Genomic DNA, 20,677 nt, shown 5'->3' on the forward strand with positions numbered 1-20,677 from the left:
CCCATGACCTCACCACTTCTGTCTTTCAGGTGCATGTGTCGTTAGCCACTGCACTCAGGGAGGCCACCTGGTTAGGAAGCAGTCAAGCCGGGATGAGAACCCAGACCTTCCCTCCCCAGTCCTGTCCACCCTCCCTCTGGTGATAGCACTACACCAAACACAGCCTGGCAAGGAGCAAATGACTTGGAGGAAGTGGCTGGGAAGGGGGTTGGAGGCCCAATCCCTGCAGCACTGGAGGGGTGATGTGGGAGGGATGAAGAGGTCAGAGAGAGGAGGTCTGCGGCTCCCTGGTGCTAGACTAGCTTCTGGGGCAAATGACTTCACCCCTCTAAGCCAATTCTTTATCTGCAAAATGGGGAGAATGAAGTACTTATGTCTCTGGCAACAGTTCTCAAAGTTGGTCTGAATACCCGGGATGATTCTTGAGATTCTTTCAGGGGCCCATGAGGCCGGCTGTCTTCTCAGGAACACTGAGATAAAGTTTGCATCTTTCATGCTGTGTCTTACCCACAAATGGGTAGAATTTTCCAGAAACTGCAAGTCACGTGCTATCACAACAGACGGAACTCTACTAATCCAACCGTAAAGAGATGTGCAAACATATACCAGCACACTCCCCTCTTTTTGTCTTTTTAAAAAAGAGCTAAGCTATTTTTTCACAGGCTGATATTTTATGTTATACATCTACTATGGTCATTTTTAAGTGAATTACTATATAGCTATTTTTAAATTACTGTTTTCACTTTGTTTTTTTGGTTTTTTAAAAGATTTCATTTATTCGTGACAGACACACACACAGAGAGAGAGAGAGAGAGAGAGAGAGAGGCAGAGACACAGGCAGAGGGAGAAGCAGGCTCCAAGCAGGGAGCCCATTGTGGGACTCGATCCCGGGGCTCCAGGATCTTGCCCTGGGCCTAAGGCAGGGGCTAAACCGCTGAGTCACCCAGGGATCCCGTTTTTCACTTTGAATACAGGAAAATACCCATACAAACTAGCCACATAAAGAAAAGTGCTGGGCAGCCCCGGTGGTGCAGCGGTTTAGTGGTATTGTTATTTTTTTTTAATAATAAATTTATTTTTTATTGGTGTTCAATTTACCAACATACAGAATAACACCCAGGGCTCATCCCGTCAAGTGCCCCCCTCCCTCAGTGCCCGGCACCCATTCACTCCCACCCACCCCCCCGCCCTCCTCCCCTTCCACCACCCCTAGTTCGTTTCCCAGAGTTAGGAGTCTTTATGTTGTCTCCCTTCCTGATATTTCCCACACACATTGTTCTTAGATCTATAAAATGTGACCCCTCTGCTGCTAACATCCGAGACCCCGCCAGGTGACCTCAAGGCTGAACCCCCTGTTCTGTCCTGCCTGCTGCACAGCGTCCAGCAGAGGGCGCACTGCCCCCACATCTGGCACACCCCAGAGCAGGCGCTGGAAGCTTCCAGCCCAGCTGATACCTTGCTCCCCGCCTGGCAGAGATGCAGGGGTGGGAGGACTCCGTGGGAGCACAGCAAGGGGCCTCGCAGGCTGTGATCTAACTCAGAGCTCCACTGCCCCTCCAGCTCCAAAGATGCGTGTGACACCCAGGGCACCGGGGCATCCCTGGACCCTGCCCCCAGACAGAAGGCCAGCACAGCAGCTCAGAGCAAAACTCAGGAGCGGTTTGTCAAAACCTGGGTGCCAATCACTAAATCCTGTGACATACCTTTTCTGGGCCTCAGCTGTCTCCTCTGTAAAACAGGAATGAGAACACCTACCTTCCAAGGACTCTGTGGGTTTCATGCATGGAGAGAGCTCAGCACAGTGCCTGGCACACAGCAAGCGCTCAATAAGTGGGAGTCCAGGGAATTGAGCCTGAATCCCCAGTACTAGGATGCACCAAGGGAGACCAATCTTGACAAACTGGTTAGAAACTCCCCGATAGGATCTAAAAGCTCCCAACACTGCTGGAGCCCTGAGTCAAAAGGCAGGGGCCAGGGAGGAAGCCAAGAGTTGCAGGTAGGTATTGGGGAGCACTCACAGGTGCAGAGAGGCACATCTTGCATGGCCTGTGTGTGGAGGGAGACGCCTCCCCTGCAGCCTGGGGCTGCCCCCTCTTCCCACCTCCCACCTCCGCCCCTGCAGGATCTCCCCAGAGTGGGAGAGCCTGCCCAACCTGGGCCAGGGGCAGACCCTGGGAGGCACTTCTTACCCTGGCGGAGGTCAGAGATAATGTGGTGCTCCCGAAACTGGGCAGCGGCCTCACACACCTTGGAGTGGCCATAGCAGAAGCAGCTGGTGCAGCCGGCTGGGTTGTGTGGCTGCAGGTTGAATGTTCCGGGACGACATCTGAAAGGACAACATTCCCCCGGGGGGTGGGGAGGCAGGTGGCAAATGAGTCAGGGAGGTTCAGGAGATCCCAGCTAGACTGATGGGAGTCAGAATCAACTGGGAGGAAGTGGCTGGGAAGAAGATTTTTTTCCCCCAGATTTACAAGAGTTGCAAATATCACACAGAGAATTCCTGTGGCCTCTTCACCAGCTTTCCTTAATGCCAACACCCAACATCACGGCGCTCTTCACCACGCCACAAAATTCACATTAGTCAATGTTATTTACTAAACTGCAGACTTTATTAGGATTTCTGCCTAAAATAAAAAATAAAAAAATAAATAAAAAAAAAAATAAAGGATTTCTGCCCTTTTTGCACCAAATGTCAGTTTTCTGGCCTGGATCCAATCCAGGACCAAGGCACCTCCTCGAGTCTATGCTGATATTCTTGTCATTCACAACCTTGATGCCTTTGAAGGCTCTCGGTCCAATCAGATATTTTGTAGAATGCCCCTCAATTTGGGTTTCTCTGATGCTGTCTCATGATTGGACTGGGGCCATGGGTTTGGGGAAGAAATAGAAGAGAAATGTCCCTCTTGTCACATCACATTGGGGTAAATGACACCCGTGTGACACCAGGAGTGCTAACCTTCACAACCGGGTCAGGTTGCTGCCTGTCACTGCAAAACTGCCATATTTTTGCAGTCAGAGGGAAGTCAGTAAATGCAGCGAGCAGTGCAAAGGAGTTAAACCCCGTCCCCTGGAGAGCGGGGTGTTAAAGACTTGTGGGTACATGTAGAGACCACCTCAGCGATTACCAAATATTTTACAAGGGAGGTATTTGGGGCTACGCAAATATCCTTTTTCTCCTTAAAATTCTGCCCACTAAATTAGGTGGCTCTTGCCCACAGCGACTGTTGCTGCGAAATTTGAACTGACTTTGTATTTACCCTGTTCCTTCTACATTTATTATTTGGGATTCTCTTGCCAGGAAGATTTGTCCCTTTGTCCTGGTGTGTTTATTTTTCCCTTCATCTGTGTATATCAGTGTGGACTCACGGATATTTATTTTATTCTTTGTGTTATAATCCAATACTGTCATTATTTATTTTGTTGTTCAAATCGTTCTAGCATTGGGAGCTCTTTTGGGTTGGAGCTTGTGTCTTTTTTTTTTTTTTTTTAAGATTTTATTTATTTATTCATGAGAGACATCCACAGAGAGAGAGAGAGAGGCAGAGACATAGGCAGAGGGAGAAGCAGGCTCCATGCAGGGATGCCCGACGTGGGACTTGATCCCAGGTCTCCAGGATCACACCCTGGGCTAAAGGCAGTGCTAAACCGCTGAGCCACCCGGGCAGCCCCGGGCTTGTGTCTTTTTGACACAGGCCCCCACCCTGGTTTAGAGGATTTTTTCTTGTTTGTTTTTAATTAAGCACTTCCTTGCTCTCTGTTAGTACCAGACAGACACTCTGGGCTTGTCTGGCATGTGCCCTGCCCCAGCCCTGGAATCAGCCCTTTCTCCAAGGAGCCTTGGAGAAACATTGCACAGACTCCTGGACTGCACCCCGGGCATTCTGTTTGAGTCAGCCAAGGCAGAAGTATCCAATTCATAAGGAGCTGTCGATGGCCACGATGCCCAGCCAGCTGTGAGGAACACATCTCAGCAAGTAGCCCCATTTCACAAGCAGGCAAAGTGAGGCTCAGAGGGAGGACCGCCTCAAGGCATAAGGCAGTGGGGGCAGAACTGTGGGAAAACCCAGATGGGGTCCAGTTCCCCAACTCCACTCTGCTTCCTCATCTGAGGGAGGGTCCCCAGGAGGGAGCCCAGCTCCCACCCCAGGTCACATGTGGGCGAGGTGAGGGGGCAGCTCAGGGCTGACCAAGGCAAGTCAAGGTCAGGGCCAGCCATCAGTTTGGTACTGGCTACTTCCTGAGCCAGTAGAGGCCCAGGGCAGACTGATAAGACTCGAGTCCACGATATAATGCTGAGTCAGGTGATGCTCCACTAGTGCTGTCTGTACCAGGTGTGAGTGGGGAGTGCTGCAGTGGTGCTCCACTAGGGATGTCTGCCCGGGTGTGAGCAGGGAGGGCTGTGGTAGGAGTACCAGATATTTGCTATCCCTGGATTAGATCACCTCTCCTATCCTTTCCAGCTCTTTCTTTTTAAAATGTAAAAGAAAATGGCTATCACAGCATAACCATCAGTGGTAGGAGATCAAAGTATAAACAGTGTCGAGGCTCCTGGGTGGCGCAGCCGGTAAGCATCTGACTCTTGGTTTTGGCTCAGGTGGTGATCTCAGGGTTGTGAGACAACCCCACATCAGGCTCCCTGCTGAGCATAGAGTCTGCTTCAGATTCTCTCTTCCTCTTCCTCTGAGGGAGTGGGAGAAGCAGACTCCCCACTGAGCAAGGAGCCCAATGCAGGATTCAATCCCAGGACCCTGGCGTGATGACCTGAACCAAAGGCAGACGCTTAAACGACTGAGCCACTGAGGTGCCCTCAGTGTCAAAACCTTTAGGTAACTTCCAGGATGGCAGACCCATGCTACTCCAGGAAGGATGCCAGGTCCATAGGGACCATGTCTCTGCTCCTCCACCAGAAGCCCTGAAAAGTCACTCCCAGCAAGCTGATCATTGAATCGGCTCACCCACCTGTCACACACATGGCCTTCCACATTCTCTTTGCAGGGGCAGCGTCCACTGTGGGGGTCACAGGTGCCCAGGCTGCCAGCATGACTACAGGAACAGGGTCTGCCAATGAGACAGGACAGTAGGAAAGGTGTCTAATAAGCAACTCCAGACTGAAGACAGCCCATCCTCTTTGAAAGGAACTTCACTATCCTTCCCCATTCCCTAGACGACCAGGAGGCAGTCTGACCCAAGAGCTTGCTGCCTGGCTTGTACTGTTCCCACCTTGGTGAGGAAGTGACCCATCCACTCACCTGAAGAGTGATCCATCTGTCGACCCACCCACTCATCCATCTGTGCATTTTTCCAACCACCTATCTATTTATTCATCTTTCCAGCCTCTATCCATTGACCCACCCACCCACCTATCCACTCACCCACCCATGCATCTTCCCATCCAACCATCCATCCATCCATCCACACATCCATCTTCCCATCCACCTACCCATCCATCCACCTATCCATCTATCCATCCATCAACCATCCAACAAGACCATGGTTCCTGCCCTCACAGAGCCTAGAGTCCAGTGAAGAAGGACAATGACCAGTAAACAAGTAACCAGTAAACAAAGTACTGTACTTTGAGATGTTCCTAAGAGGAAGTATGAGAGGCTGTAGGTACACCAAGGAGGTGCTTAGGATGGGGACCAGAGGACAGGTAGAGAGAAGACTTCCTGGGAGACTGATACCTCAGCTAAGAGCTGTAGAAAGTGTAAGGGTTTGCTAGACCCAGGCTGGGGAGAGGCAGGGGGCTGGGGAGAGAAGAATACTCTGGGGTAGGAGCATGTGCAAAAGCCCGGAGGCCAGAGAAACCCTGGGGAAGCATCTGAGTTCACACCTAATGTCCAGTTGTGCCTAGAACCACTGAGTATTCCGTGGGGCATCCGAGACTCCCCATTCAACCCCAATGCATTTCCGCTGCCTTTCAAATACACAAAGAGTTTGTTGTAACCAAAGCCAAGTTCATTTAAGAGTGTATGAGTTTCTAAGAGCTTTACCTTTTTGGTCATGGGTGTTTCTCGGTCAAGGGATGCAGTTAGGCCGGCGTGTTAGACCCCCCTCTTCTGAGGTCCAGACCCCAGCAGCCCCCTACCCATCTCTCTCTGCCTGAATGCCCCACCAGCACTGCAAGACTCAGCCTCTCCCTACTATGCTCCCCGTGTCATGTCGTGACCAGCCTCCCTCCACCCAGGTGCCTGGCGGCTCAGCCTTCATCCCTTCTTCCTCCTCTGCTCCCTAGTGACCACCTCTGGCCAACTCTGCCTTCCAAGGGGCTCTGGAATCCATGCAGCTCTCTGCCTCTCCATGGCCAAAACCAAGCACAAGCTGCCATGTCTCTCAGCTGTTCCTGCCACAGCCTCTACCCTGGCCTCCAGCCTCACATCTGTCCACAGCTCCACCTGAGACCTGCGAGGCCCTGTTGGACCCTCCTTCTCTGTACACCCGCCTGCCCTGCACTCCCCGCCCCGACTGCTCATCCATACTGACCTTTGCCTTTGCACTTGCCTCTGAGCCTTTGCATGCATTCTTCCTCCACCTGGAACTCCTGTCCTTCTGCCCTCTCTCAGCAGCCCTTGCTTCTCAGGCCTCCCACTAGAACTCAGTGCCTCTCACTGGAAGCCTGCCCTGGACCCCCAAGACCAGAAGGGCTTCCATGGGACTCATGCCCTGTCTCACATTCTCCAGGGACTGGTGTCTCTAGCGCTTAAGTGAGACTGGGGTGGCTGCAGAATGAGGGACAGCTACGTCCCCTTCCTCCTGCTCCCTGGCATTCCGTCCACCCCGCTGCCCTGGCTGCCTTACCTGCAGCCTCCCTCACTGAGTGAGTGGAACCCAGGCAGGCAGTGGTCACACTTCCATCCCGTCACGGTGGGCTTGCAGATGCAGGTACCTGAGGCATCACACTGGAGGCGCAGGGAGCCTGGGGGAGGAAGGGCAGAGGGCAGTAGGGGCCTGATCGGGGCCGGGTTGGGGGGCACGAGGCAGCGGGCCCAATACCTGCTGGGTGGCAGTCACAGGGCTGGCAGGGCGTCCGTGGGCTCCAGCGATAGAAGTCCTCCCGGCAGCGCTCACAGTGTGGCCCAGCCGTGTGGTCCCGGCAGCGGAGGCAGCGCCCACCGTGCCCCGTGCTGCGGAAGAGCTCCCGGTCGAACACACACTCCTCGGAGTGGCCGCTGCAGTTGCAGGCTGCGGGCAGGAGGCAGGGGGCTGCGTGTGAGCGGCTGCCGCACGGCAGGAGGGGGTCTGTGCCCACCCGCCTCCTTGTGATGGGGGAGCAGGCAGTCCCAGGAAGGCCAAGGATGAAGTGCAGGCCCAGCTCGATCAAGGACATGGCGACCAGTTGGTTGCTCTTCCCCGACAGGACCGTCGAGAGTAAAGGGAGCACCAAGACACAGGACCCTCCCAGGCAAGCCAGATGTACAGTGCACAGCTGGACACATGGCCCATGACCGGCCACCTTTTGCATTGGCGGTGTGGCTCACTCCAAGACATCTCATGGATCCTCTCAGCAATAGTAACTGCGTGGATCTGGCCCCTGGTGACCACGAGGTCATTCAGATGCATGGAAATACAGGTCATCCCTCCTTCAGGCATTAATTCATTAAAAAAAAGGAGTGTGTACTAAGGATGGCTCGCCTCCCCTCCCGCAGTGAGCCCAGCGTGGGTGGGCCGGCGAGCAGCACTCACTGCACGGCCCATTGTGTCATGGAGGCCAGCTGCAGCCAGCAAATGAAAATCCTACAGGTGTAAAGCTGCAGGGAGTCTCTGGGAGCTGAAAGGAGGGACCCCACAGGCTGAAAGGAGTCGGCTAGGTGCGGGCGGGGAGGGTCCCAGGCAGGAGGATAATCTGTGGACAGCCAAAGAAGGTCTGCCCAGTGTCGGGGGCCAGGGCAGGGGCCACCCATGTCACACGATGGGTGGTATAACAGAACAATGACAGAACAGGGAGGGGTGCAGGCTCAGCTGGGAGGTCAAGATGTTGGCAGAGCCTGATCCAGGAAGGCCAGGCAGCCACGGTCAGTGGACTTCACCTTGGAGCAAGGCAGGCTTTGGGAGGGTTACAGGGGGCTGAGCATAACTATGCTTTTGCACTTTAGCTAGGGCCTCAGGCTGTGGGGGGAGCAGGGCTGCAGGCTGGTGAGCAGGGAAGCCAGAGCTTCAGGCCTGGAGGAGGGGAAATAGGGCTGGCACCAAGGCACGACTGCAGAGAAGGACGCAGGCAGGTGGGCTGGAGGGACAGGGATGAGGCCGAGCTCAGGACTGCCCACCCTGGGGGGTGTCGAGGGCTCAGGTGGGAAGGCCTGGCTTCCAGGCTGGTGGCTGAGAGGACGAAGATGTGACCACTGGACAAGGACAAGGCAGGAGAAGTGGTCTGGCCTTTTGTGAACCCACCACGGAGACAGCCTCAGTCCCAGAATGGGTGAGCCAGCCAGTACAGCTTCCTTGGCCCCAGGGAGGACTTCCTGATAGACGCAGGCCAGTGAGGGTAACAGGAACCTGCGAGAGCCACAGTGGCCCTGGGAAGCTCCTGCAGACATTGCCACCCTGTTCACAGAACAGGGTCCCCTCCCCACCCCAGCCTGGGACTGCCCGCCCAGAGTATAGCCAGCCCAGAACATGTTCCTCCTGCCTGGTGACGGCCAGCTACACACAGAGAGCCTGAAGCAGTTCAGGTGATCATCTGGGGGACAGGGTAGGGCTTGGAGACCGTGGGAAGCTGGGGTGAGGGCCGGGGCGGACGTTAACGGACTGTCCCAACCACCCCACGTGCAGCCCCACGTCCCAGAGAAGGATGATGGCACCATCCCCCCAGCCCGTCTCTGAGGTTAGGTGGTCAGAGCCACATCACAAGGGGACCAGGACATAAAAGGCTGCCTGGGGGGCCCTGGGAGAGGCTGGGTTGGCAGGTCAGCGCCCCCCAGGACCTGGGGCCTTCTGGCTTTGATTAGCAGCTGCGGTTGGAGCCGCTGAAACAAAGAACAGTGGGGTGGGGGGGGGGTGGGCAGGGGGGCTTCCCAGCAGTCCCACTGCAGTGGCCTCCACTAGGGGATTTGGTTTGGGGGAGCGTTTTGTAGGGGAAAGACTAAGGAACAAACAGCCCCTCCTGCTCTCACCCCAGCCCCTCCTCATCCCTGCAGGGACACAGGGGGTTAGTGTTGGGTGCAGCCCCCACTGCCAGGTCTCAGGGAGGCTGCTTCCCAGCCTGAGCCATGGCCTCCTCCGGTGCCCAAAGCCCCAGGACACTCACGCACACACTCGTTGGCGGCCTCGGCTGTGCCCCGGCCCCATGGGCGGTCCTGGAAGAAGGGCAGGCAGCGCTCGCAGTCTGTACCCGTGGTGTTGTGCTGGCACCGGCAGGCCAGCCGGCCTGCCCCATCGGGACTGCACTCGCTGGCATGCCCGTTGCACTTGCATCTGGGGGAACATGGAAGAGGGGGTCCAGGAACTGGGGAAGGCACTGTCCAAGGAGTGGTTAATTGCCAGGTGGCCCCTGATTCTATCGCTCAATGATGGGGAACATAGGGAACATAGTGAACCCCCACTATGTGCCCCGCGGGGTGTGGGCAATGGTAGCAGAGATCTGGCTTCACTGGGCTATTTGGAGCTCTGTGCGTGCGGACAGACCCCACTGCATCTCCACAAGCCCCCTAGCCTCCCCATTTCACAGATGAAGGAACTGAGGCACGCAGGTCTCCCCAGGCTACCAGTTAGGAATGGCAAAGCTGATGAGGCTGCTGCTGAAGGAGCCCTAGCCGAGAGGGCCCCAGAAAGAAGTCATCCCAGTCCCCTGGGTGGAAGGTGGGGCAGTTCACAGGTGGGGGGTGGAGGCAGGGGGCAGCCAACCAGCTAACTCACACAGTCCTCCTTTGTGTCTATAGGGGCAAGAAAGAGGGTGCTCTTTACGGAGGACAGTCCCCAACTCATCTCAGGTCCCCAGTGACTCTGTGCCTCTGGGACAACCCCCAGGGCCCGTTTCCCACCCCATCCACCCGCATATATAGGGTTAGGAGAGCTGAGGAATCAGGTGAGCCACGGGGGCCTCCCTGGACCCCATCCCCAGGGGCCAGACTGAGCTGCTTTAGGGACACCATGATCTCAGCTTCTAGCTTTCCTCTGTGCCACCCCTGACCCAGCTTATACCTCCTCTCTGCAGCCTCAATGCTGCGACAGGAGGGACCACACTCACCCCCATTTCACAGATGAGGAAATGGAGGCTCAGGCCCCGAAAGGACAGGTGCTAAGTGGTAGAGCTAGAATTTGCACCCTGTTCTGCTCCACGCAGACCCCGTGCTCCCAGACACTACCCTCTGGTCACCTGGTGGCTCCCATAAGCTGCATTCTATGCTCCGCCTTCAGCTGGCATTAAGAAACTGCTGACCACTGCCAGTGCCCCCGGTGTTTACTCTGGGGACACGGCTTGGGAAGGGCACAGGGCATTGTTTCCTCCACAGGAGCCCCAGGGAAGCAGGTAATGCCCTAGCATTTCTGGTAGAGGCTGAGGTGGACACCCAGCAGTCTCAAGTGACAGGCACCACCCATGTTTCCGAGGAGGTCTGCAAACACCACCCTTCCCCGTGAAGCCCTCTGACCCCTAGGGAAGGAAGGAAATTCTTCTAGGCCATTGCGGGACTCAGGACGCCGGCCTATCTGCCCCCCCAGCCGGCTGCAGGCCCGAGGGTGGTCTGGCTGTGGCAGCTGGGGCCCAGATGTTCTCTGGCCTGAAGCCCCCGGACAGGAGGAGCTAGAGCTCGCCCTCCCCCACGTGGTCTGACCCAAACCCAGTGTGGGAGTGGAGGAGCCCTTCTGGACACCCCCACTTCCCCGTCACTCCCAGCCCAGCCTTGACTGAAGGGTGCAGACACTGCAAGTACAAGCTGGGCCCTCCGTTCCCTTTCTGAACCTCTCTACCTCTCTGAATAGTACCTGAGCGCCCCTGAATTCCAGAAGCCCTTTGCTTCCCACTCCCACAGGCCATCACCCCCAGAGCAGGCCAACTTCCCATCCCAGACAGCCTGTGGACCCACCCGCTAGCCCTCCCCACCTGCCTTCCAAGGCCACTTTCTAACAATCTCTGTCTCTCTCTCTCCTCTCAACCTTCCCCATGCGATGCCGGGGGCTGGGGCCTTTTAAAACCACCCTGGCCAAACCCTTCAAAGGCTCCCCTCTGCCTGTGGGACACGGATGAATTCAGTCCATGGTCCTGACCTATCTCCAGATGAGGCACACACCGGCCCTTCTGGCTGGGATGCCAGCCTCCCTCCACCTTGGCTGGGCCCCCGGCCACAGAGTAGTCTCCTCGACTGCCAGCACACCCTGCCCTGGCCTTGGCCTCGTTATTCTGGGGCATGCTGACATGCTTTTGGGAGAGTGTTCTGACCACTGTTGGCCACCCCCTTGAGGTTGGGGCAGGAACCTCTGTCTTCCTCTTTCCTTTCCAAGAAGGAAGCCCCCAAGCGTTCATGCTGAAGACACTGCTTATGCCTCCCCTGGTTCCACAGCCCGCCGTGTGCACACAGTACCTGCAGCCACATGGGAGACAGGCCAGGGAGGTGGAGCAAGACTGGGCCTCTGCCCTTTGGACGGCCCCTGCTTCTTGGAGAGGAGAGACACTTAACCAAACCAGAGTGTGTACTGACCAACACTGGAGCAGCACATGGAGCCTGCACTGGGGACCCAGATGGCAGAGCCTGGCAGGTCCCACAGGAGCAAGGGGCAGAAATCCAGCCCCTGCTCACTCGGGGCTCCTTCCAAGTAGTCAGCTGTGGGGCTTTGGAGTGGCCTGAGCTGTTCATCTGCACGGAAGTGCCTCAAAGTCTCATTAAAAATGTTTGGGTCCCCGTGAAGCTCTATCATACCCAAGGTCCCCAGGAGACTGGGGCAGAAGTGGGGTGAATGGACTTCATGCTTTGTAAAGTCAGGAGTACTGCTAAAAGAAGTGAAGCTTTGAAAGCTTCAAGTCCTGCACCTGCCCACAGTCCCCCCTAACCAGCTTTACTGGGAGCAAGTGTACATCAGATGGAATGCCAGTCTGGGTGTAGGTGGGAGCCTGGACCACTGCCAGACACTCCTATAAGTGCCACGAATGAGTGTACTTGGGCGCCTGGGGGAGCTCAGTCGGTGAAGCGTCTGCCTTTGGCTCAGGTCATGATCCTGAGATGGAGCCCCACATCGGGTTCCTGCTTAATGGGAAGCCTGCTTCTCTCCACACACTTGTATGCTCTCTCAAACAAATAAATAAAATCTTAAAAAAAAAAAAAAAAAAAGAATGAGTGTACTTGTAGGATGCAAAAAGGAAAGAAAAAGTAAAAGAAAAAAGGGAAAGAGAGGAGGGAAGGAGGGGCAGGGACTGATCTGCAGGCAGGGGGATCAGCAGGTGCAAAGGCCTAGCATATCCTGTACATGGCGGTGGAAACACAGCTGATGCAGGAAAAGTAGAAGCTGTGATGCTGCTGGCCATGAAGGCCTCGAATGCCAGGCCCAGGGGACAGGATCCTGCCCTCACTCTCTCTCCTGCCGAGGCATCATGATGTGGCTTTTTCACCTTCCACGGCAGCCACTAGATGATCCCCATATGGCTGCTGCCTCCTGTCCCATGCCCAGAGTTCTGGGGTCCTGGGATCCCAGGCCCCACCATCCTACCTTTCACCTACCTGCCACCCACAGAAAAGTCAGACACAGCATAGTAGTAGGACTGCAGCACCTTTGGGTCCTTGAAGATGTCATCCCCAAATGTGTTGAGCCTATCCAGGGAGATGAGGAGCTCAGTGCTGGTGACCCACTCCTGAGGGGCGGGGGGTAAGGATGGAGGAAGGAAGGCATTAGTAGGCTCCTGAGTACTTGCTCTCACCCTGTTCTGTGTGAAGGTCCAGCTGGCTGCCCTGGGAGGGGAGTGGCGTCTCCTAGGACCCAGGGACAAGCTTAGACAAATCTTATTAGGTTTTAGATAAATCCCCGAGAACGGTGCAGAAATAAGGAGCCTGTGCTTTGGGATTGAGCCGGTCCAGGTGCCAGGCCACTTACTGGCTATGCAACTCTGGACAGTTACTCAATGTCTTGAAGGCTTGGTTTCCCCATCTGTAAAATGGAACAAGGGATTGTGCCAACCCCACAAGGGTGTTTAGAGGGTAGCCAACGTCAGCAGTGGGGCATGGGGTCTGGCACATGCTCAGTAAGTGGCCAGCCAAGGTGCTGGGGACAGGGCTGAGGAAGCCCATCCTATAACTTGTCATGCTGGTCACTTAACCTCTCCCAACGGCTTCTGCACCCCCATCCTAGAGCTGAGCAGAAGGAGGACATGTCCCCGTGCCCAGCTGGGCCTGATGTGGGCAGGTCCCCAAATGCACAGGCTCCTGCAGCAAGTCACCTGCCCCAGGTGACATCTGTCCCTACAAGAGCAGGGACTTGGGGCCCTTTGTTCTCTCGGCACCCCACCCCCAGGCTCTGGCTGGCTCGTCACAGGTGTTCAGTAAATACTTGCTGATCGCTGAATGACACCTTCCCCTGGAAGAGCATGGCGGGGAGGAAGGGGAGAAGGCACGTGAAGGCTGACATTTTCATCTGCCTGCTGTTATAATCAGAGGTACACAGAGGCAGCTCCAGCTGAATTTTAATCAGCATTTTAATTCAGCCCAGGAGCTCCTGGTTTAGCAATCAGGCCCATCAGGGCTGAAACAAACTCTGGCAAAGTCTGTCTTTGGGCCCCAGCATGACGCAGGGCAGCGGGACTCTGCTGCTCCCTCTAAGCTCAGTGGCTCAGTCAGCCCACTGCCAGGGCCTGGGGCCTCTGCCCAAGGATGTCTCTGCTGGGGAGGGAGGGTCCAGCACCTGAAATACTTCAGCGGGAGTGTCAGCACTGAGCAGGGCTTATAAGTGCTCAGACACCCCGCAAATCACCTGGCAAATGTCAGTGTGCCTTCAGGGATCTGGTTAAAATGCAGCCTCTGATGCAGAGGTCAGGGGTGGGGCCTGGGCTTCTGCACTTCTAGCAAATGCCCAGGTGGTATGGATGCGGCAGGTCCCTGGGTCAGCTGACGAACAAAGAGCTGGTGCCTGGGGCTGGAGAGTGTGCACAGTTGTGGGCTGGCGAGAGAAGGGGAATTGGTTCTCTCAGCCCAAGTTGTATGAGGCACTCCCCAATGCCTTAAAGGTCATTTTAGGGCAAACCACATCTGTGACGTACGACGGGCTTTTGCAAAAGCTTGTGATGGCCCCAGCTAAAACCATGGGTGGGGTCTTGGATGGACTTTGCACAGACCTGCGGTCTGGGATGTGGCATTAAGACGCAGGAGGCAGGGAGCCCCTGCTCCGGACCGCACCCTACAGCAGAGACGCTCAGTTGGCCACTCGGATCTGGTGGCTGGATTCTGCTTCATGGGGAACAGAGGGACCCAAGACCCAGCAGGCACGCACCCACGTCTTTCATTACTTCTCACCCTAAAATGCTCCAAGTCCTCAGAGGAAGCACCTTCCAGAGCTGCCAGGAAGGGAGGACAGAAGGGCAAGATGGGCTTGCCTTTCATCTGTCCGCTTCCCCCTGGGAGCAGAGGAGGGTAGGGGGCAGCATTTCTGAAAACACTGTTTCTCTGTCAGGGACAATGTCCAGCACATATGAGACAGCAAGTCAGAGAGGGGCCTTAGCCTGAGCCTCTGCTCCGGGGTGATGGCTCAGACCCAGGAATGGGTGGTCTGGCCCTCTGCTCATCTTCAGATGACCTTGGCTAATAATTTGTAATCTACAGAGTCTGGAGCCCCGTGGGGAAGAAATTGTCATTTTAAACAGAATCATGATGATGACACGTGACCATTTTGAATGAGACAAGGAGGGCTGGGCATCTTGACGTGTGATTCTGTACCTTGAAGGATTAGCCTTGCCCAAAGAGAGGTCAGGCCTTTGCCCCCTGCTCCTGGGAGGTCACTTCTAAGCCCTCACAACACCCTGCTTGAGAAGAGTGTCTTTTTTCACCTGCGGACTTGGATCACTCCAGTCTATGCTAACAACTGGTTTAGGGGGTGCCTCGGGCCACATGGGATCAGCTTGCCCTCTAGGGGAGCTGACGACGGTCACAGTCAGCCATGCAGGCCATCAGCCACGTCTATCTGACCAACTCCAGGGTACAGGGGAGCCTCCCTGTTGGCAATACTCTGCACACTGTCACATCGTTGCTGGGAGAAATAAGTGCTGTGGCCATGAATCTACCAGGATCAGACAACGGGAAGCTCCACAACCGGTCCTCCTTGGACCCTGCTCCAGGCACCTCTGGTCCGTTTTGAGTTTCACGGATTTCTTGAGTTCTGTGAGTCCTTCGAGAGATCATTAGACTTGAGGGAGGTCCTGGCGACCCCAAACCAGCCCTGGCAGGGACACAATTTCTTTCTGGGCCTAAGTGTTCCCTCTAGAAATAAACAGGAATTCTGACCCTTGCCCCCTTGTTATCGCTGACTGGCAAAGGGAACGTTCTGAACCTGTCAAGGGAAGGGATGGCTGTCTTTCTCAGCACAGGAAACCCAGGGAAGTAGACTAGAGGGCTGTCCAGTGCCCAGAAACATCGCACAGACCACCACATCTGTAGGTGAAAGGTCACTGACACACAGGAATAAGGACGTGTCTGGGTGCCAAAACTGGTAGGGCCACAGCCTGGGCAGACCTGGGTGGGCTGGACAGGGGGGCCTGTGTGAATGGACACAGCTACAAGCCTGCTATTCTTTCTTGGCCATGACGACGAGAAGGGTAAGCCACCTCGAGCTCTTCCCTGAAAAGTGTGATTGAGCACCTCTTACGTGCCAAGCACTGTGCTGGCGGTGTTAGAGTTGACTGCTGACATCAAGCAGTTTAAATGAAAATTCATTAAAATGAAACCAGACTTAAAAATTGAGTTCCTCGGTCATGCCAGTCTCATTCCTAGCACTCCAGACATGTGGGTAGTGGCCACCACCCTGGAGGGCACAGCCAGACACCATTTCTGTCACTGCTGGACGTTCTGGAGAGCGCAGTGCCACCTTAAAGCACAGAACCAGGACTGCGATTCCTAAACTTATGTTCTTTTCTCGTTTCTCATTTTATCATCATAAAAACCCTTGGGGACACAGAGGAAGGAAGCAAGGCCCTCTGAAGGGTGTTCTAGAAGGTTCTAGAAAGAGCCCCAGTAAGGAGTCAGGACACTTAGGTTCTGGTCTGGGCCCTTCCACGAACTCATGTGTGGCCCCGGGAAACACTCTCTGCCATCCAGGCCTCCGCTTCCCTACCCACGTCAGGAAGGGGCCAGGAGAGCTGGTGGCTGTCACAGGGCCCCCAGGAGCCCCAGGGCTCTGCTGCTGCAGGCTGCACAGGGGTTCCTGCATCAACCTCACTGTCGGCATCTACAACACGTTGAGACGCCACCAAGGCCTCTGTTGTTTGAGGTCTGAAAACTGTGGCATCCCATAGGAAGCCCTGCGTCCTCCCACTTTTTCCTGCACTCCCCCAGTCCTGGGGACCCAACCCACCAAGCCCGCTCCTCTCTGACCTGCAACACAGGGCTCTCCTCGAAGTTGTAAGCGCTGGGCCGGCCCTCCAGGGTGGAGAAGGCCACGTTGCCACCGCTCAGTGGGGAGATGTCACTGAACTCCGAGGTGCAGAAGGCCACCCGCTCGTCATCGCCAGGGCGCAGGTAGTGACCCTCGGGCCTGCCGTAGGTCTTCTGGCAGGAGGCACTGTAGTACTGGTAGGGCTCCCATGGGCCGCCGGCACGTGTGCGCTTGTAGATGGCAAAGCTCTCAGGGCGGCTGGTGTGGAACTTCAGCCTCACGTAGGTGATCTCGTAAGCTTTCCCTGCAGCAGGAAGGCAGGAACCCATTTTACAGCAGGGAAGGGAGGGTCAGAGTCCTGGTGCAGGGACAGTGGGAGGGCGGCCTCGTGTAAACTCTCTTGGGTGGGAGGTTAGAGGCTGTCTGGAGCGCCGTGCTTGCAGTGCCATGATCAATGAGTGATGCCTATCAGGGGCACCGGACCCAGAGGGAGAGCTTCCTGGGTACCTGCCATCCCTTGCTTCGGCCACCTTGCCTCCCTGCATGGGAACCTGCATTGTCAGACCCCTGACGGGCAGCCAACTCTTTTTGCTCAAATATCTCTAGCAACAGCATGTTGCCACATCCTGAAGAAGGCTGCTTTACCATTAGAAAGTTATTTCTTTTACTACACCCCAGCAAAGCCAATCCTTCCACCTGTGTCTTTGGGCTCATTCCTCTCCAGTGACTTCACACCTTTGGAGTCTAGAGACACCCTGTTCCAACTCCCCTAAGCCCCAGTGCGACCCTCCCAGGACCCTCTATTCTTCTAGTGTCCATCTAATGTCTCTTTTGGTCCAAATTTCTCAAGAGAAGTCTGCATCTGCTTGGCTCCACGGCCTCACCTCCCAACTTGGCCTGCAGTCCACTGCAATTCAGCTTCTCTGGGCTGCTCCACGGACATTGCTCTTGGAAAGCTCCCTCACCAACAGCCCTCCATGGCCACAGCCAGGGGCCTGGCAATTCCCCCAGGCTTCTGTGCAGGCCCCCTCTTGGGTCATGCTCCTGGGCTACTCCTCAGACCCCTGCTCATCCCTCCCCCAGGGCCTCCTCCTCCAGTAGCTTGAACACCACCCCCCTCTCCCACACTGCTGCTGCCCACACCAAGAGAATGGGGGAGCTTCCAGCTTGGGCCCCGCCCTGCCTTCCTCTCCGCCAAGCCCAGCTCCCACCATCGTGTCCCAGGAGGAGCCACAACAATGAATTTAGATCCCCCACAGTGATTCTGAGCTGTGCTGGAGGCGGGGATGGGGAGGAAGGCTGTGGGCAGGGAGCAGAGTGGGCAGGGAGGGAAGGGTCCCTATACCCTCATCGGAGCTCAGGGGGTGTCAGGGAGCAGTGCCACAAGAATGGAAGAACCAAGTAGTGCTGGGGGATGGGAAGCTATGGAAGAGGACTATGGAAGAGGACTCGCTGGGAGACCGAGGGGGACTGTTTCCGGGCTGGGTGGCTGGCCTGGGGGAGGCAGGGGGGGCAGCCTCCACAGCTTGGTGAGCATCGGCCCCTCTTTTTTTTTTTTTTAAGATTTTATTTATTTATTCATGAGAGACACACAGAGAGAGGCAGAGACAAAGGGAGAAGCAGGCTCCCTTCAGGGAGCCCGATGCAGGACTCGATCCCAAGACCCTGGGATCAAGCCCTGAGCCGAAGGCAGATGTTCAACCGCTGAGCCACCCAGGGGCCCTGAGCATCAGCCCCTCTAAAGCAAGTGCATGCATGTCTGCAAAACAGGCAAGACATCAAAGGCTGATTTGGAAGGTGAATGCTGACTGTTATACGCTCCTTGTCCCCTCTCCCCCGTTCATCACCGGAGAACCACCTGCTCATTAACCTGCATTCCCTCACTGGATGGAGCTCAGACCAGCACCTGGCCTTTCCTTTCTAGGCTCTGCCACCCTAGCACCTTGCAAAGTGCCCAGTGCCTGAGCAGGCACCACGAGTGTCTACACATATACGAACAGGTGAACAAATGGTCACCGGTTCTACCGTGGCTGGTAGCCTCTCATCCCCAGGGCAGCATGAGTCCCTCTGCTTCCTGTATCTGCTTTCTTCTCTCTGCCCTGGGGCCCAGATACCCCCGGGGCCTGGCCCTCGCCGCACCTCTGTCCCTGTCTGCAGTCTTCCTTACCAACCCAAGAGACATCACTTCAGTCTCCCCTGTTTAAGCATCTTGGTCACATGTAGGCACTGAAACTACAAAACTCAGAAGAAAATACAGGAGCAGATCTTTGTGACCTGGGCCGGGCAAAGGCTCCTTAGATGTGACACCAAAAGCCCAAGTGACAGAGATACGTTGGACCTCATCGGAGTCAAAATTGTCTGTTTCTAAAGATGCTACTGAGAAAATGAAAACCCACAGGATGTGAGACGATATTTGCAAATTCATATCTCAGAAGGGATTTACTGAAACTATACAAACAACTCTTATGACTCAATAAAAGACAACCCAATTTTTTTATTTATTTATGATAGTCACACACAGAGAGAGAGAGAGAGAGGCAGAGACATAGGCAGAGGGAGAAGCAGGCTCCATGCACCGGGAGCCTGACATGGGATTCGATCCCAGGTCTCCAGGATCGCGCCCTGGGCCAAAGGCAGGCGCCAAACTGCTGCGCCACCCAGGGATCCCAAGACAACCCAATTAAAAAAAAATGAGCAAAGCATCTAAACAGACATCTCTCCAAAGAAGATACACAACTGGCCAATAAGCACATGAGAAGATGCCCAACATCATGAGCCAGCAGGGCAATGCAAATCAAAACCACCGTGAGACACCACTTCACTCTCCTAAGCTGGATATAATAAAAAAAACAGATAAAAACAAGTGCTGGCGAGGATGTGGAGAAACTGGAGCCCTCCTACACGGCTGCTGGGAATGCGAGATGGCGTGGCTGCCGCGGAACACAGCCCAGTGCTTCCTGTAAAGGCCAACACGGAATACGCAGGATGCGGCAGTTCCACCCCGAGGCTTGTGCACAAGCAAAGAAGGGGAAACATGTGTCTGTGCAAACGCACACAGCTGTTCACAGCAGCATTACTCATAATATCCAAAGGGTGGAAACAACTCAAATGTTTGTCGACTGACACATGAATCAATAAAATGTGATATGTCACACGGCGGAATAGTGTTCAGCAATAAAAAGTAATGATGGTCTGGGACGCCTACGTGGCTCAACGGTTGAGCGTCTGCCTCTGGCTCAGGGCATGACTCTGGGGTCCTGAATCGAGTCCCGCATCAGGCTCCCACAGGGAGCCTGCTTCTCCTTCTGCCTGTGTCTCTGCCTCTCTGTGTGTCTCTCATGAATAAAAAAATCTTTAAAAAGTAATGATGTTCTGACATATGCTACAACGTGGATACATCTCGAAAACAGTAGGTTGAACGAAAGAGGCTAATCACAAAAGACTGCACATCATATGATTCCACTTATCTTGAGCATCCCAAGTAGGTGAACCCATAAAAACAGAGTAGATTAATTAGTGGTTGCCAGGGCCTGGTGGGAGGAGTGGAGACTGGGGGGCAGACACAGCAAGCAGGTGCAGGGTTCCTTTTGGGGGTGATGAAAAGTTCCAAAGGCGACAGTGGGGATGGGGACACAATTCTATGAGCAGACTAAAATGCACTTACACTTTTAATGGGTGGACTGGGGATGCCTGGGTGGCTCAGTGGTTGAGTGTCTGCCTTTGGCTCAGGGTGTGATCCTGGGGTCCTGGGATTGAGTCCCGTATTGGGCTCCTTGCAGGGAGCCTGTTTCTCCCTCTGCCTGCCTGTGTCTCTGCCTCTCTGTCTTTCATGAATAAATAAATAAAATCTTGAGAAAAAAAAAACCAAAAAACTAGACCTCACACCCATTAGGATGGCCATGATTCGAGACAAAAAAACACCTATTCACAAGTGATGGTGAGGAGGTGGAGAAACACAAGCCTTGTGCATGGTTTATGGGAGCATAGAATGGTGCATTCGCTATGAAAATGTCTGGCACTTCCTCAAAAAGGTAAAAAGGGAAGGACTCTATGATCCCGCGATTTGGGCACATACCCCAAAGAACTGAGAGCACGGTTTTGCACAGGCATCTGCACACCCATGTTCATAGTGGCCCTATTCACCACAGCCAGAAAGTGGAAAGAAAACCCATGTGTC

At 55.0% G+C, this 20,677-nt stretch overlaps 1 protein-coding gene across 2 annotated transcripts in view; it reads right to left on the reverse strand.

The window, feature by feature from the left end:
- Positions 1 to 20,677, reverse strand: part of LAMC3 (laminin subunit gamma 3) — a 59,760-nt gene that overhangs the window by 28,481 nt on the left and 10,602 nt on the right. For both annotated transcript variants that reach the window (XM_072748350.1, XM_072748349.1), the window contains exons 2-8: positions 16,500 to 16,804; positions 12,648 to 12,778; positions 9,245 to 9,411; positions 6,994 to 7,182; positions 6,799 to 6,916; positions 4,960 to 5,058; positions 2,190 to 2,326 (exon numbers count right to left, since the gene is read on the reverse strand). In XM_072748350.1, coding sequence (XP_072604451.1) covers positions 2,190 to 2,326; positions 4,960 to 5,058; positions 6,799 to 6,916; positions 6,994 to 7,182; positions 9,245 to 9,411; positions 12,648 to 12,778; positions 16,500 to 16,804 — 1,146 coding nt within the window. The remainder of the gene's footprint in view (positions 1 to 2,189; positions 2,327 to 4,959; positions 5,059 to 6,798; positions 6,917 to 6,993; positions 7,183 to 9,244; positions 9,412 to 12,647; positions 12,779 to 16,499; positions 16,805 to 20,677) is intronic.

This window comes from Vulpes vulpes, chromosome 2, assembly GCF_048418805.1.
Source record: "Vulpes vulpes isolate BD-2025 chromosome 2, VulVul3, whole genome shotgun sequence".
Taxonomy (NCBI): Eukaryota; Metazoa; Chordata; class Mammalia; order Carnivora; family Canidae; genus Vulpes; species Vulpes vulpes.